This window comes from Ornithodoros turicata, chromosome 4 (assembly GCF_037126465.1).
Source record: "Ornithodoros turicata isolate Travis chromosome 4, ASM3712646v1, whole genome shotgun sequence".
NCBI lineage: Eukaryota > Metazoa > Arthropoda > Arachnida > Ixodida > Argasidae > Ornithodoros > Ornithodoros turicata.
The window spans coordinates 11,299,336-11,314,954 of NC_088204.1; the positions used below are offsets into that span (position 1 = coordinate 11,299,336).

At 44.7% G+C, this 15,619-nt stretch overlaps 1 protein-coding gene across 1 annotated transcript in view; it reads right to left on the bottom strand.

The window, feature by feature from the left end:
* Positions 1–3,571, bottom strand: part of LOC135391017 (mucin-2-like) — a 37,177-nt gene extending 33,606 nt beyond the window's left edge. The window contains exons 1-2 of the mRNA XM_064621084.1: positions 3,332–3,571; positions 1,693–1,881 (exon numbers count right to left, since the gene is read on the bottom strand). Coding sequence (XP_064477154.1) covers positions 1,693–1,881; positions 3,332–3,407 — 265 coding nt within the window. The 5' untranslated portion in view covers positions 3,408–3,571. The remainder of the gene's footprint in view (positions 1–1,692; positions 1,882–3,331) is intronic.
* Between the last annotated feature and the right edge of the window lie 12,048 nt (positions 3,572–15,619).

Sequence of the window (15,619 nt, forward strand, 5' to 3'; positions counted from 1 at the left end):
GAAGTGGCGTACACTTCACTTAGCAGACGACACTTAGCAGATATCTGCTAAGTGTCGTCTGCTACTAACTGTCGACACCGTCAGCATCTTTTCCTGTCGTCTGCTATGGAATATCTTGTGGCTGTGTCGCAGGATGTTCCCCACGGTTAGCAGTCTACATAAAGACACGATGTTGAGCGCTCGCTATCACGTGACAGCAGAAAGCTTTGATGATTTTTGCGCGTCTTCCGCTGTAACATTGTGGGGGGAATGTCAATCGTGTGAACACACGGTAAGAGGCACATTGTGGAGAGGACACGACCCCACAAGGTGAACAACGCCCACTAAGACCGTTTTTTATGTAGATGTAGGTAGATGTACATGTATAGATTACAGAAGAATAAAGCTTGGAAAGTTCAGCGCCCACACATGTAGACGCATGGTGGTAACCGACCTACGCGAACTGCAAAACCGAGAGTAATTTTCCGGATAAATTCGGTTCTACGGAAAGTAACGGAAGCGACGTGAACTAAAATATCACGTGTATGTGTGTGTGGGAGGACACGCTTCTCGTCTGTGATTCTGATTTAATTAACGCCCCTCTTCGGGAGGCGATGGATGCTATCCATACTCCCGATACGTGACGTTTTATATCTGGTCATCCGCTGTTGGAACCGCTTCCGTTCACGGAACAGATTGACTGCAATACGGGAAGGTGTCACCATGCACTGGCGCCACCTGCGTTGTGTCCACTCATACGGACTAATTAGGACTTCAGAGTTACTGCTGCACCTTGTTATTTTGATGCATACCTTCCTTTTGTTCACTTTCCCACTAATTCACTCACTCGTTTTCAGGGGGCACTTAGCCCAAGTGACAACCAGGTGCACAATTTCAAGTCTCCATGGAGGTTCCGATACGTTCAAGACCCTTTCAGACACACCACGCCCGGTGCCTTGTGCCTGGCAAGTTCAGAGTGTTTACGGGTGTTTTTGTGTCTTCTGCAATTTTTTTTCTGTACCAATCAACGGTGAAATTTCGTAGAAAGTTTCATTTTCTTTCATTCTGAAGTTTTTGCATTTTAATGCCCCTATCATACCTCTGCCACACGGGCAGAACAAATGACATTATCGTCTATTGCCATTAGGATGCCGAATGGCATTATGCACGAAGACCTTGCCACACGTCAGTTTGTAATGACATTAAACGGCATGATGTCAACACCGCCCCTTCGGCACCGTCATACGTTCTTTTGCTTTTGTTGATGAAATTTTTCAAAGCAACGCCAGCTTTTCCTTCATCAAAGAACACTCTTGTAACCTCAGGTTATGAAATAATATTGTACTGCACGGTACGAAGTGGTATTGTGCAAGAATACAATTGTTACGTCCGCGTGAACGATGGGAGCGATAGTAGGCATTTAATCAGCGAATGAGTTGTGGCGACCTCATTAAGCAGAAACTGTCATTCAGAAAAATGTTATTAAATACCTTCGTGTGGCACCACACGAACGACATAAGACCTAAGGCGTTTAATGTTATCTTTCGTGCCCGTGTGAGACTCAAGGCGAAAAGCTAGTCACCCTTCAAAGTCTGGCCATTGCAACGGTTCGCAAGAGTTACACGCCCCTGTACATTTTATAAAGCGGTGCAGTCGCAATATCTTCCTATGCATACACCTCTGCAAGAAATGAGGAACCGCAACGGCTCCTACCTGCGCAAAACGGAATGGGCCTATCCCAGCGGCCGCTGTAGCAAGTAGCCAGGTCTTTTCCCACGAGCGTGAATCCAGGCAAGCAGACGTACTTCACCACACGACCTCGATGCCGAAGCTTGGCTACTCCATTTGGAAAGGATAGCCGTGGGTTTTGACAGCGGCCACGGGGCCCATAGGCATCCACCACTGAAACATACGAGTACACGTCACAAGGAATCATTCCACGCTATCCCACAGGATAGCTGGCGAAGGGAGAACTTAATACTTCCAATACTATATGTCTAATGGTAGTGGTGAGGTCTCAGAGAGTGAACCATTAAGCTATCCATAAAGATACTCATCAGCGAAGAGATACATAGAGCACAAAGTAACATCTTATTTATCGATATATCATTGTACTGTGATTGATGAAGTGGTTTTGTAGTGCACCAACCACCTCAATATATAATAACGTTCGCGATCAAAGTGTAGCAACGACCTCAATTTATAGAATAACATTTCGCAATTAAAACCGAAGCCTGCAGCTACGAAAATGTGTGCAGTGTTTTCAACAATATATTGATTGCATAACTTGTTTAAGTACTGGCGTACTTAAACATCTTCTCTGCTCAACACTCAACCTCACGAGGAAGAAACTCGTGGTTTTATTTTTCTCTCTTTTTTTTATGTTTCCGTTTCCGCTTACTTCGAAACATCCGTCCTATCCCCCCTTTCCATCTAGTTTCATTTCATTTCACTTATTTCTTTACTTATTGCTACTATAAATTATTTTTTACGGCTTCGCAGAAAGACCACGGGTGATTGACACTTGTCTTTTTTTTTTCTCTCCTTTTCCTTTATACAGACAGTTTCTGCAACACTTAGCTATAGGATCACGATGTTAAATGGGATTTAGAACGCTTTTCCTGTCCTTGTCTAGTCCTCAAACCTTGGGCGACGCAGTGCAATTTAGTGGCAAAGTTTTCGCGCGCTGGTTAAAGTACTTTCGGTACCTTGCTACTGTGATAAGCCGAAAATTGCCAACGTCATCCTACTAAACTTGTGCTTTGTGACGATACTTGTAGTCGTATCTTGCTTTTGGACCTCTATCTCTAAAGGTTTTACTAAATCTAGTTTCGCGTTCAGTTCGTTGACGCGTCTTCGACAAAATCTGCAATCATCAAGTTTCATCCAAGTAAAATGAAACTGCGAATGAGAAGCAAATCAAAACTAAACAAATAAGGCTGCCTAATACTTGCCTTTAATAGACCGGAAGCACTCCACGAAAACGATGCGATAAAGGAAGCTGTCAACTTCAAGATCAGCAATGTGATATCAGCGACTTCAAACGACCCAAGCAGCACGATGTACTGAAAGTCGAGTGCAATAGGGGAGGACGGGAAGGTGGAAGGCCCTGAACAGACTCTCGAAACTAAGGAACATTGATAAGACACATACCGGCCACCCCTATTGCACTCGACTTTCAATACATTGTGCTGCCTGGGCGAGTAGCGCGACTAGCTTATCATGCTTTCGGAACCGTTATCGTGCACACCTTCCTATCTACAAAAGATGCCCTGCGATCGCCTATCACGAATGATTCACACCTAGGTTATACATACATATACATATATACATATTCACACACCATACTTACCGTAGGCTGTCAGCAGCAGCTGAAGTACCACTGCGAGAAGGAAACAGGGTGAAGACAGCAGCCTCGTGGAAGACATGATATCCCAATATTCACCTTCTTAGCAAACGCATTCTTGCAAGTCTCCAAGAGGACTGCAGTCCTTGTATCGGTGCCACCGGAAGTCACTCGTAACGACCAATGGCAAGCGGATATCCGTCAGGAAGTCGACTAGAAGTGGGAGCAACTCTTGGGGACCTTCCATCACGCAGCGCTATCGGCCACAGGGAAAAAAAACCAGGAACTTGCATGCGTGTCGGTCTCTACACCGCTCACGATAAAGTCACGTGGTACTTGTTTTGGTGGTCACAAGGTTCGGTCTAGACACTGCGTCATATCATATGTGAGATATAGGCTTAGAGGAGTGCTGGGACGAAATCATATTGAACTTTCTGAGCTGTTCGGACATAATATTTTTTTTTTTCCCTAACGTTGAGCACGGCACCCACCGAAGACACCGTCTCTGGAGTGACTGCAGCTGGCCAGTGAGCAGTGGACACGGCGTTGTGCGGGGCAAGAAACGAAGTCGATCACCCTCTGCTGTTTGCGGCGAACCACTAAGAGCATGCCAGTAAAACCCCCGAGACCAGGGAGTTAACAAAATAATAATTCCGGGTTTTACGTCGAGAGACAACTGCGATCATGAGTGACGCCACAGTGGTCGGGTCTGTGGATTAACAAAAAGGACGCGACGATGGGGAAAGTTCCATAACTATTCATTCAAATGTTGGCATATTTTGGCATAAGCGTCCTTGTGGCTGTTTCTGATTGTTAAGTATAGAAAACATTTATGGGAGCGTCTCAGCTGGAGTGGTACAAGAAGTTTTGAGCATAGAATTTGTGACATTTAATTCAGTTTATTTCTGACTAATTTTATGTTGCTAGAAGCAAATCGATAATTTGAAGTAAATTAGTTGGTTTAATTCGATTAATTTAGCCCTGCACCAAACCGTAACGTTCAGCATATCGCTGCAGCAAATCGTAACGCAGACCGCTCGTATGGCTTGACGAGTGGCTTCTGAAAAGGCCCCATTTCCAGCAGCGCTGAATACACAGACGGTCGGTCAGTGGTTTACCCAGAATTTCGCCCTTGGGGGGCTGTTGGGCTCCTCAAGGGGGTGTATTTACATGCCTTTGACGAAATATTGTGCAACCTCACAAAATGTTAGGGGCGTCTCCTCCAAATTTTCGAGGGGTGTATGGGGGGGGTCTGGATAAATCGCTGTCTGTGGACATTTACATAACCTTTGTGCTAAATGAGCGGTTATTGATATCTTCATGATGCGCAAAAGTGCCGATTACCTTTTGCAAGGTCCTTGTTTGAGTTAGACCAAGATATTCTTCAATGTACTATCGTTTAAACTTAGCTTTTGAAATAAGCATTAACGAGGCAATTATCGGAAAATCGAAATAACCATTTTGTAGGTCCCGGTACGAGAAAATGTACTCGATGGTCGTTTATATTACTCCCATTATGCTTTTCTTTTCTTGTTTCTTTCCTGCTTTTCTCTTTTTATATTTTTTTTTGTATTTGCACTTATTCACACCATTCACAACGCAATAGTGGAGCGAAACTCTCCCTGGTGTGACATAGTTCATTAAAGGTACTGTAAAGCAGTAGACAAGCATGATATGCAGGTGATGTGACTAGAGACTTTGTTGCTTCTAAATACCATATGCGGAACCATACGACCGACAACGCGCTATAAATATTTTTAATTCGCCATGAAAAATGCGGCGTAATGGAACGGTGCGACGCCTGGTGTCAAACAACCCCCTGTACAGCGGGCAACACTGAAAATTTGTATTACACACTATTACATCGCAACTTCGTTAGGTTAGTAACCATGTTATTAGTTTTCCTGTTTACCTATGCATTCTGAAACCCATGTTAACAGTTTAACCTGTTAACCCCTGTTTTTGCAAAGTAACCCAGCGCTGGCCGCTGCTCGATGGAGGCTCTCCCTACTTCTCTGCTGCGCCTGCGCGCTCCTTCTGTTCGCGGCCTCTTTCGAACGAACGAACTCTCTCTGTGAATCTCTGTGAACAAACAAGTCCCGACGCTGTCTGGCTTCTTGAATGTCTGACACATTTTTTTTCAACGGCTCAGCATTTCATTTCAGTTCGCTTATCCGTTTATCCTCAGATGCGGATCGTTGTGTGGATTACAGGGGCGGATTGTTATGTCGAGCCCAGTGTTATACGCATGCAATGTGGTTGCCGCCGTTTGTGTCAGGAGTACGAATTCATTTCGAATACCTAGTACAGTGTTGCCCGTAATCTTTAATTGTAATTTTCTAATTAATTACACCGTCGATTGGAATGAAACTTGCGCAGTTTTTGTCCTGGTGGCTTGGACTATCGAATAGCCACACTAAATGAGATTTGATCGGTGCTGCTTTACAGTACCTTTAATGGTGGCTTTCGGTGTGGGGCGTGCACTCAACGACGTGATGCGCAAGACGTGACGGTGTCCGGAAAAAGCGATCATGGGGCGACATGCTTGAAATGAATACCGTAATCGTACGTGGAGACTACGTGTGATTGCGCAATTACAGGATATCCGGGATGCGTCCCGTATCTCCCATGTACCACCACGGTCAATGTGCAGGAACTTGAGTGGTGATCATGACCGGGTAAATGATGCAGTCTCGAATTTTCGGAACAGTAAAGTGTATTGGCATCAAAACAGAGGAAGGAAGGAAGGAAGGAAGAGCAGCAAGTGGAAGGTCATTTGGGGGGAAGGCACAGTAGCGGTGCAGCAAGGCGGAGGAAAGGGGGTGAAAGGAAGGAGGGGTGAAAGAGGGAAAGATTGTGGTGGTTCAATGGGAGGATGGTGGTGGTGGCTGTGGTGTAGTCAAATTCACCAGTTAGCCGACTTTATCGTCGTCAGGTAGACGAAATGCACCAATACAGGCGTTACAACGTTTAAACATACTGAAATTGTACATAGATATACGACCTTCGTCGTTATTTCCTTTTACTTTGACACAAAACACAAAATAACGAACGTTCACGCTTGAAAGAACGTAGATCAATCTGCAACAATGGGTTTGCAATCCCTTTTGGTCTGGGTTTTTAGGCAGTACTACCCACCACAGAAAGCATGCGACCTTCCCTCAGCACCCTTCATTTGAATATTTCCTGTGCCAGCGTCACCGCTGGGATATTCGACGAAGTTACCTCGTGGAAGGAATTCTGTCTCGCGTTTTACCGTCTGGAGGTTACCCCGTCCGAACAACTGAGGCTGCGTTCCAATACCTCGCGCCCGCGAAGCCGCCTCACTAGGCAGCTGAGTAGACCCCTTTGCTTGTCACTATTGGAACAGGCTTGCCTCGCCGAGGCGCCTGTGGCGCCATCTCGTTGCTCACGCAAGAAATGCGTACGGCGCAAGCGCAGCAGGACTCGAATGCGCTAAGTTTGTAGGACATCGTGCGTAAACTGTCACCTTCACAACTAAACATGTGTTGCAACTCTCTACGCAGTTTTAAAAAACATACCACTATGTGCAACTTTACATTTAAAGCCAGCAGAAACAGCGGGCACGCTGGTACCGTCAACGCGCGTCTCCATCCCGGCTGTCAGATGGTCAGGCGTATAACTAGACTGCATCGATTCGCACGTAGCCGACTGAATAGCGGACTTGGCGAGATTTGGAACGAGACTTAACATGGCGGCACTTCCGGTTAGACCGCTAGGCAGTCGACTAACCGGGGTATTGGAACGCAGCCTAAGTATCCTTCGAATTACTTTCCACGTGGAAATCATTCTACGATGATAACCGATAGTTTCGTAGCCACCTTGAATTTCACCCATATATGTGACGTCATCAACAGTAAAGCTCGAGCATTCACCAGCAGCATGGTCGAGTGGACAAAAAGCATCCGGCCATTGGTTTCATTGATGGGAGGTGCTGGGTTCGAATCCTACCACCAGCTGGGTTGTGTTGAGGTTTTCCAGCTAACCTTCCAGACGGTTGTTGGCACAGTTCACCCTGAAGTGTGCCCAGGACACACACCAACCCCCCTTCGCTAACAGAGAATAAAAAAAGCTTGCATTCAAACCCTCGCAGGAAAAAAAAAAGATGGCAGCGTATCTTTAAGCATTCTGCCAAACGCCTTTAAATGCCATAGCTTTCTCCGGCCGTCTTGATCATTCTTCTTTCTCCTTCTCTCTCCACGACTGTTACGGACGGGCCCACAATGGTGGGCCCAACACCATCTATCGCTTTAAAATCAATAAAAGTACCTTCTTGGAGCTTACGTTTGGAAAACCAAATGCATAGATTGAAGTATGTTCGCTGCTCTGAAAGTGTGCTGCCTGAAAGTTGAAACCTTAAAAACGGAACGAATTAAGATAACGCACCTCGAATGACGTCATATGTGATAGACACCAAATAGCGCATTTCCCAAGACGCGAGGTTATCGAGAGATGTTTGATATTGCATATGGAAATTAGTTTTTCTTTTCTTTTTTTTTTTTTTTTTTTTTTTTGGCAAGTCACCAACGTCAGCAGGCAACGGGATTAAACACGCAAGAACCGCGGAATAATGGCTTGCATCGAACCACTATTTATCGACTATGTTGCATTCCTTCCTTTCTCAAGAAGTCTCGGGTCTCTGGCATACGAATGAAGACCGGAAAAATGAAAAAGACAGCTGTATTCAGGATTGTATGACTCGGTAGGTCGACAGAATAAGTAACTCAAGCCGCAGACGTCTGCGCTGCACCGGGAAAGTAACAAGTGTCGTCCTATGCGCGCTGGTGAAATGTTGTCGTCTGTTATTGTTATTATTTTTTTCGTAGGCAAGGCAAATCCAATTTGAGACTCGAATCTAGCTCGGATGTACAGCAGACGTACGACATGTTCGAAAGGTTCGGCTTCCATGTTGCGCAACTTTCCGTCGTCACATTAAGTTATCTCTGTAGTGCCTTCCGAACGTAACATCCACTGAGTTCTGTACGTCGCCAATTTTTCTGAATTGTTTTTGTTTTCGTTTCTTATTCTTCCGACACAATCAAAATGTGTACGGCTTCAGTGGTCCACCGTGGACGTGCTTTTATGCCGAGATTTCAAATAGCAGGCCATGTTGCGATGCTGCAATTTTCCTCCGTTCTAACGCCATCCTCTGAAATGTTACTTGGACGCAATGCAAATGCTCCCACTTCAACTCAAAAGCAGTGAGGAAAACACCAACCGCGACAATGTGCGTCGTGCGCAGAAACTATTTAGCAAACGCATAAGCTACATCCCCTGGAAAAAATAATATTTTCGATGGCTTTCCCATCTCTCCAGCTGCGAACCTTTCCAATGTGGCTGCCCCGTGCCCCCAACACCCGATCTGTCGCGTGCGTGTTTCCCAATATTAAAATACGTATATAAGAAAATATCACCGTTTAAATAGCTAGGCCTCGGCTCCCAATTAAGCAACGACTCTTGTAACTGTCCCCCGGGACAACATAAGCGTCTACAACTATATAAGAGCTATGGTCATGGAGATATATCTCCGCCAGCGGAAAATGTAGTCTGCACACTGAGAGTGGGACCTGTAGGAGTTCACTTGTCCCTATATATAGCTTGACATGAACTATATAGAACAACAACAACATTGATGATGATGAACGGCGAAATTCGCCACCTGGATTGTGGCCCACTACCCCAATGCCGACGGGACTGCATATGAGATATAAAATGACAATGAGGGGAGGAGAGGGGGAGAGACGGTAGCAAGGCGGCGCGTCAGGATTAGAGGACATAAAGGAGACCGGTGTCTTGCAGAAAATTCGGGAAAATCTGCAGGGCACGATGGCGTTGCAGGATGTCGGTCCAGGGCCCAAGGACTGTCGTCAAAGTGAACGGAGCGGCAGTGATGCGCTTAACTATATGGAAGAACGATGAAGGTATGCGAGAAATTAGATTTGCATATTCATAACTGCACAAAACACTAATACTTCACAAATTAATAGCAGCGAGGAAGGGTTACTGTGAACATAAACCCCACGAACCATCCCGCACAAAGCCTAATTAGGCAATCTTTTATACGGCTCGTTCTCGTTGTATGGTTCCACGTTCCCATAGCAAAGGTATACTGGTAACGCGTCTTTCTCCATTTAAAACGCATTAATGTGAGTGTAACCGGAATAGGACTGAATCGTGACATTAGGCGGCGTCACCTCCCCTCGCTGTGTTCACATTAACTGTCGGAAACGGTGTGCAGATGGGCCGGTAATAAATTTATTATTAAGAACGTTAGACGCAGGTAAGGCGCAGATAGTTACGAGTTTGTGAGTACGCAATTTGTTCTCGCGAACTGTATTATTAATTGGAAGGTAAGCCGTTCCAGTCCATTTTGAGCGAGAAGCTGAAAAATTAATAAGAATTTATTGCTGTCTCCACTTCCTTTCAGGTCGTCCGCGACTGTACATATTGCATTTTAAGCTCAAACCGCACGTGACTAACCTTGAATATGTATTTTACTGTGGTTTGTACTTTGCATATTTGACTACACATTTCGCTGCGACCTACCGTAGTTGCTTTTCTACTAAACTTTTTTTAAACAGTGTGGAAACGACATTTTCAGCGGTGACTACTCGTGATGATGAACACGTTCCAGGCACCAGAGTTGGGGAACTTATTTTTATTTAGGTATTGCGAATAAACATGAATATAATTGAATTGAGTTGAATTTTGTAATGTATTAACTCATTACTAGAGCGCGGATTTTCTTGGAAATGCATGTTTTCTTGTTTGTTTGTTTTTCTCTATGTGGGTTTCGCAACTGGGCGATGGAAAAACACTTCTGGTCTTGGTTTGGGACCGATCAGAAGGGTTCTATGGTGCATATAAATGCCTGCTTTGCACATTGTGGCATGTTTCGCTTGAAAGTGCATAAATAGTGCATATTTTGCCATATTTTGTGGTGCGATAGCTTATTTCTTCCTTTTTGTTTCGGCAGAGGTTGGGTCTTCTTTCGCGAAAATTCTGGTCAGAATCGAATATTGTCCAGGTTTCGTTGGGGTGAGGTGCGGTGTTCAGCCCATACCCTGGCTGCTCCATCCTCCACTGCGTGGTGGGCCGTACTTCACCTTCACCACTTTACCGTTGCGAAGACTGGCGCCGTTCGCGTTTCAATCCGGGGGTGGGGGGTGGGGGATATGTTTATTAAGAAAGAAGAAAGGAAAGGCCAACCAGACAGAGGTCGGCTTGCTATTCAAAAAAAAAAAAGAAGAAGAAAAGGAAATGAAAAGAAGAAGAAGAAAAGAAAAGGCCAAGAAGAACAAAAACACACAAAACTAAAACTGAAAAATCCCACACACGGTCGCACAATAAATCATTTCAATCGGGGGGGGGGGGGGGATTTATTGACAGAAAAAAGGAAAAGAAAAAAAGAAAGGGGAATGGTCAGCCATGCAGCACGCCGGCTTGCTATTCCCTAAAAAAGAAAAAAAGAAGGAAAAAGGAATAACAAAAAACAAATAAATATATAAAAACACACACAAAAAAAAAACACTCGGCTCACAGGGAGCCAAGAGGCCCGTATCACGCAGAGGAACACCGCTTTTGTGACACTCCACTGGCTAGCTCGCTGCACGGGGCCAAGGAGTGTTGCGAGAAAAACGTCCGTCCGTCCGTCCGTGCACCCAAGCTCTGAGAGTTGTTGCCAGAGCACGGCTGATGATGGTGGTGACGCTGACAGTGGAGGAGCTGATGGGAAATATCGTCTTCTACGGTGCATTTCAATCGGCATGATGCAGTGCCAAACGCAAAGCCATGACGAAGCAAGCCTGAGCATGGACAACATGAGCATCAATAGCAACATACACAGAGCTTCTTTTTGTATGTTTTTTTTTTTTCGTGTTGCCCATGGTCAGGCTTGTTACGTGGGTTTCGTCCACCAGCTAGTCTGCGTTTACGCTATTTTATCAATCCCGAACGCAAAGTCTTCAGCTCCATGATTTATATCTGTGGCACAAGTATTCTTTCTTGTGTGATCCCTAATAAAATATTCACTTTAAAAAAAAATAGAAAAAACAGGCATCCGGTGCATTGCTTTCGTACAAGGAACAATGAAAAACATCGTATATACTCATGATTTTTACTGCATATTTCGAAGATTTTCTGTTCATAATTGTATGAATATTTCGGGAGTTTTTACTGCATATTTATCCGCGCTCTACTCATTACAGTTTTTGTGAAGTAACACATTACAATACTCATTACGTCTTCTTTTGCGTAGCAACGCATTACTAACGCCATTACTTCCATCAAGTAATGACATTACTTTGACATTATGTTTTCAAAGAAGTTTCCAAGAAGGCGTTTGAAGCTCGTACTGTAAAGAACGTGAGTGGACTTTCTTTTTTTTTTTTTTTTGCACATTAGCTCTGATAGCAATTTCGTCGATAGATTTCGTCGATAGATGAGAGCAGTACGAATAGTTTAAATGAGCAACCATAGATAGAATCAATTATAGCGTAGAAGCAGTTGGTGTTCAAAGACCCCACTTGACTCTGTCCTCCTCCGTGCAGACCTGCTCAGTAACAAGGGTGACTGACTCCGTAACTGTTGGCTTTTGACAATACAGCCAACCAATGCAAGACCACCCAAGTGATGCGTACTGTCATTACGCATTACCCTTTCCTTTCTTTCTTTTCCTTTCTTTTTTTTTTTCCTCAATAAACATATAACCCCCCCCCCCCTGGCGAAAATGCAATTGCATTACATTACTCATTATACACCCTCGCAAAATGTAATGCATTGGCGTTACTCATTACCGAGACGTAATGAATCACCGATAATGCATTGTAGTTGGAGTTGGACGGACTAAAAATAATACGGAGAGGCCGACACGAGAGGCATTACAAAGTAATGCATTACCCTCTTTTGTGCAAGGCATGCCCAACAAATGACTACGGCCGACGTGAAACTCGCGGGCTTGTCTGGAAACAAGAGTTGTTCTTTGTAAAATGTGGAAGGTAGTGCTGTTCCTTTTAGTTCCCTTTTTCTTTCTTTACTCATTACTGTTTGACGTTACCATTTTTTTACTGTACCTATGTCTTCGAAAAAGGTGGTGGTGGTGATAGGGCTTGCCGTTGTCGGCCTCACGTATGTGGGCAACGTCACGACTCACGCCCTGGGGGAATGTGCGACCTGGGCCGACTTCTAAGGGAACTGTGCCGACATATGTCTGAAAGCGTCTGAGGAAAACCCAGGAAAAACCCCAGACAGCACAGCCGGCACCGGGATTCGAACCCGGGTACCTCCCAGTCTCGACGTGACATGGCCAGCACGCTAACCACTGAGCCACGGGAGCTGGACAAGGGTTGTTCTTTGTAAAATGAGGAAGGTAGTGCTGTTCCTTTTAGTTCCCTTTTTCTTTCTTTACTCATTACTGTTTGACGTTGCTATTTTTTTACTGCACCTATGTCTTCGAGAATACGCAGTTCCTGCCACAGCAAAAGCGAATGAGAAGATGGCACAGAGCTGTCGTCTCTGTCGTCGTTATTGTTTGGATGCTGCCCAAGCTCAGCCTGTGTGTTCTCCGTGGAAAGCCAATGAATTCCCCAAATACATTCGGTAAACGAACGTCATTTTCGTGTAACGTCATTATGTGCTCCACTGCGGCAGGGAACAAAATGTCATTCAGTGTGAATGATATTCGCTGGAAATGACGCTTGGAATGTGCACGCTAGCTTCTCAGGGGCTTCGTACTTCTCAATATTCGCTGCAGTTTTCGACCCGAAGATCAAGAAGTGCTCGAGGACGCTAAGTGTCGTCTTGCAGGAATCGGGGGACCCCACCTTGCACAACATTGAGGCCCGTATCATAGGTTTCCAATACCCTGGCTCAACTGACGAAAAATATGATCGGTTCGCCTAATGCTGACGTGTTCTTGTTACCGTGCTGTTTTATTGATCTTCTTGGCACCTATAATACTATAAGAGTCATTCAAATCACATAGGGCTTTCAGTTACTTCTTAACGTTATTAATGCCATAGGAGTTTTAGTTACTTCTTAACGCTATTAATGACATTAACGTTAATGCCATCAGAGCCATCCAAATCACATAGGACAATGTGACATGTGATACCTATATGATAGGACAATGTGATATAGGACGATGCCATTGACGTTAATGCCATAAGAGCCATCCAAATCACATAGGACAATGTGACATGTGATACCCATATGATAGGACAATGTGACATAGGACAATGCCATTGACGTTAATGCCATAGGACTTTCAGTTAGTTCTTAATGTTATTAATGACACTAACGTTAATGCCATAAGAGCCATTCAAATCACATAGGACTTTCAGAAGGACGGAAGAATGAATCAGACAGTAGTTCGAAGCCCGTGACACATGTAAAAACAGGCAGGGGCTTCGAAGAAACTGTTTACGATAGGTTGTGCCAGGACACAAGAAAATCGCATACCTACAGACACCCCCTTCGTACTAACGTCATTTGCGCTTCCGCTTGTTGCCCGTAGACTTCCGGCCGCAGGACAGAATCAATGAGATGCTATCTTTCCTGCGTACACGCTTCAAAGCAGTTGAATGAAAGAAAGCTCGGTCACATAGCATAGAACTCTTGTGTGCCTCTTTTGAGGGCAGTTATGTACAACTGTGAGGAAGAGGCAACATAAAATGGAATGAAATGCGGAAGTATATAGTATACGAAGGCAGACCTGTTTCGCGTGCCATGCGTATTTTTAATACATTGTATGGTATTGAGACGAAGAGTTAATAGAGAGGAATAGTAATAAATATAATAATAGTATCTTTATTACAGTGCCCAAGAACAGACAAAGCCTTGGCTGTTACAATAATAATAAGTAATTCCCGTTCAGCGGGTCCTTAAAGCATATGGGCAATAAATAAATAACGCAACACTATTAAAGAGCTTAAACAGGTGTGAAAGCTCGTGTAAGAACTGCTGAGATTTTCGAAAGACGCCGTACGTAATATGTGGTCGTTCGAATAGTCAGTCCCTCAGATTAACAGTATTTTTCTACACCTTTCGAGTGTAAATATATAAGACACACACGCACACCACAGTGGTGTAAGTCTCGCACAAATACAGAACGGTGTTCTGTAAAGCACAATTTCAAAATGGTGTATTCCACAGAACACGCCATTTCGGGGGGGGGGGAGGGGGGATTCCATTTAAAGGTATTGTCGCACCCGTTTCTGAAACAATTGTACCATGCTGTGCTTAGGTGGTCACTACCAAGGCACTCCCACCTAATACATCGCAACAGCATACGGCTGATGTTGAGAGTATTCCGGAATGCCCTAGACGATTTCAGAAAATCCCAGCGTTCCTTGCGCACGCGTTGCATCCTGGGACATTACCGGAACCAGGAAGTGAGAACTGTCCTATCACGTTTCGTTTTCACTGACCTCGACTCCTCGTGAACAATCAGCCGGGAGAGAAGGAACCGAAACAGTTTGGAGACCTTCTCCTCCTTTGTTACCAGCAAGTTCCCACAGTTCAAAGCGGCGCTAAGCCCTCTGGGATTTTCTGAAGTCGTCTATTCCGCCTCCGGGAAATCCGGAAAACGTCACCTGGAACAACGTGGATCGCACCGATTTCTGGCACGTTTCATGACCGCATCGCTCATCGAGCGCAGTTGAGCTTCTTCCCCAAGCGGCTGAACGGTTGTCCACCTGAAAATGACCGGGGAGAACTGTCGGTGGTGAACGCACCGCAGTATTGCCGATACGACCACCGGATGTGCCATCTCGACCCAGCAGACAAGAGGTACAGTGAACACCATCTCCAACATTGTTATTACAGTTTAAACTTGAGACTGCGGCATAAAATTACAATTTATTTACAACAACACTCCTCTTACACGTCGAAGTGTAAACAATGCACCGTGTATGGTACAGGAGACATGCACGGTGTGCCCTGCACTAAAACAACCCACGCTGTTGAAACAGACGATCTCCCTTTGTTATTTAACCAACCAACAACAACAACAGACGACAATTGTGGGGCTTCTCGCGAAGGAGAGGGAAAGGGAAATCGTACATTGTGGTTTCTTCTTCTTTTTTTTTATTATTATTATAAATCGTGAACTACGTTGTGATTTACTCTCGTTCCTTTTGTGTCAAGATAACGCGATCTTTCATCCAGCGAGGATAAATTTCTGCGCTTTAGTACTCCTTTAATATCAATATATCTACTGTTTCGACATACGTAGAGATGTCTGCTGACTTTTGGCATTCATTTTTGGCGGACACG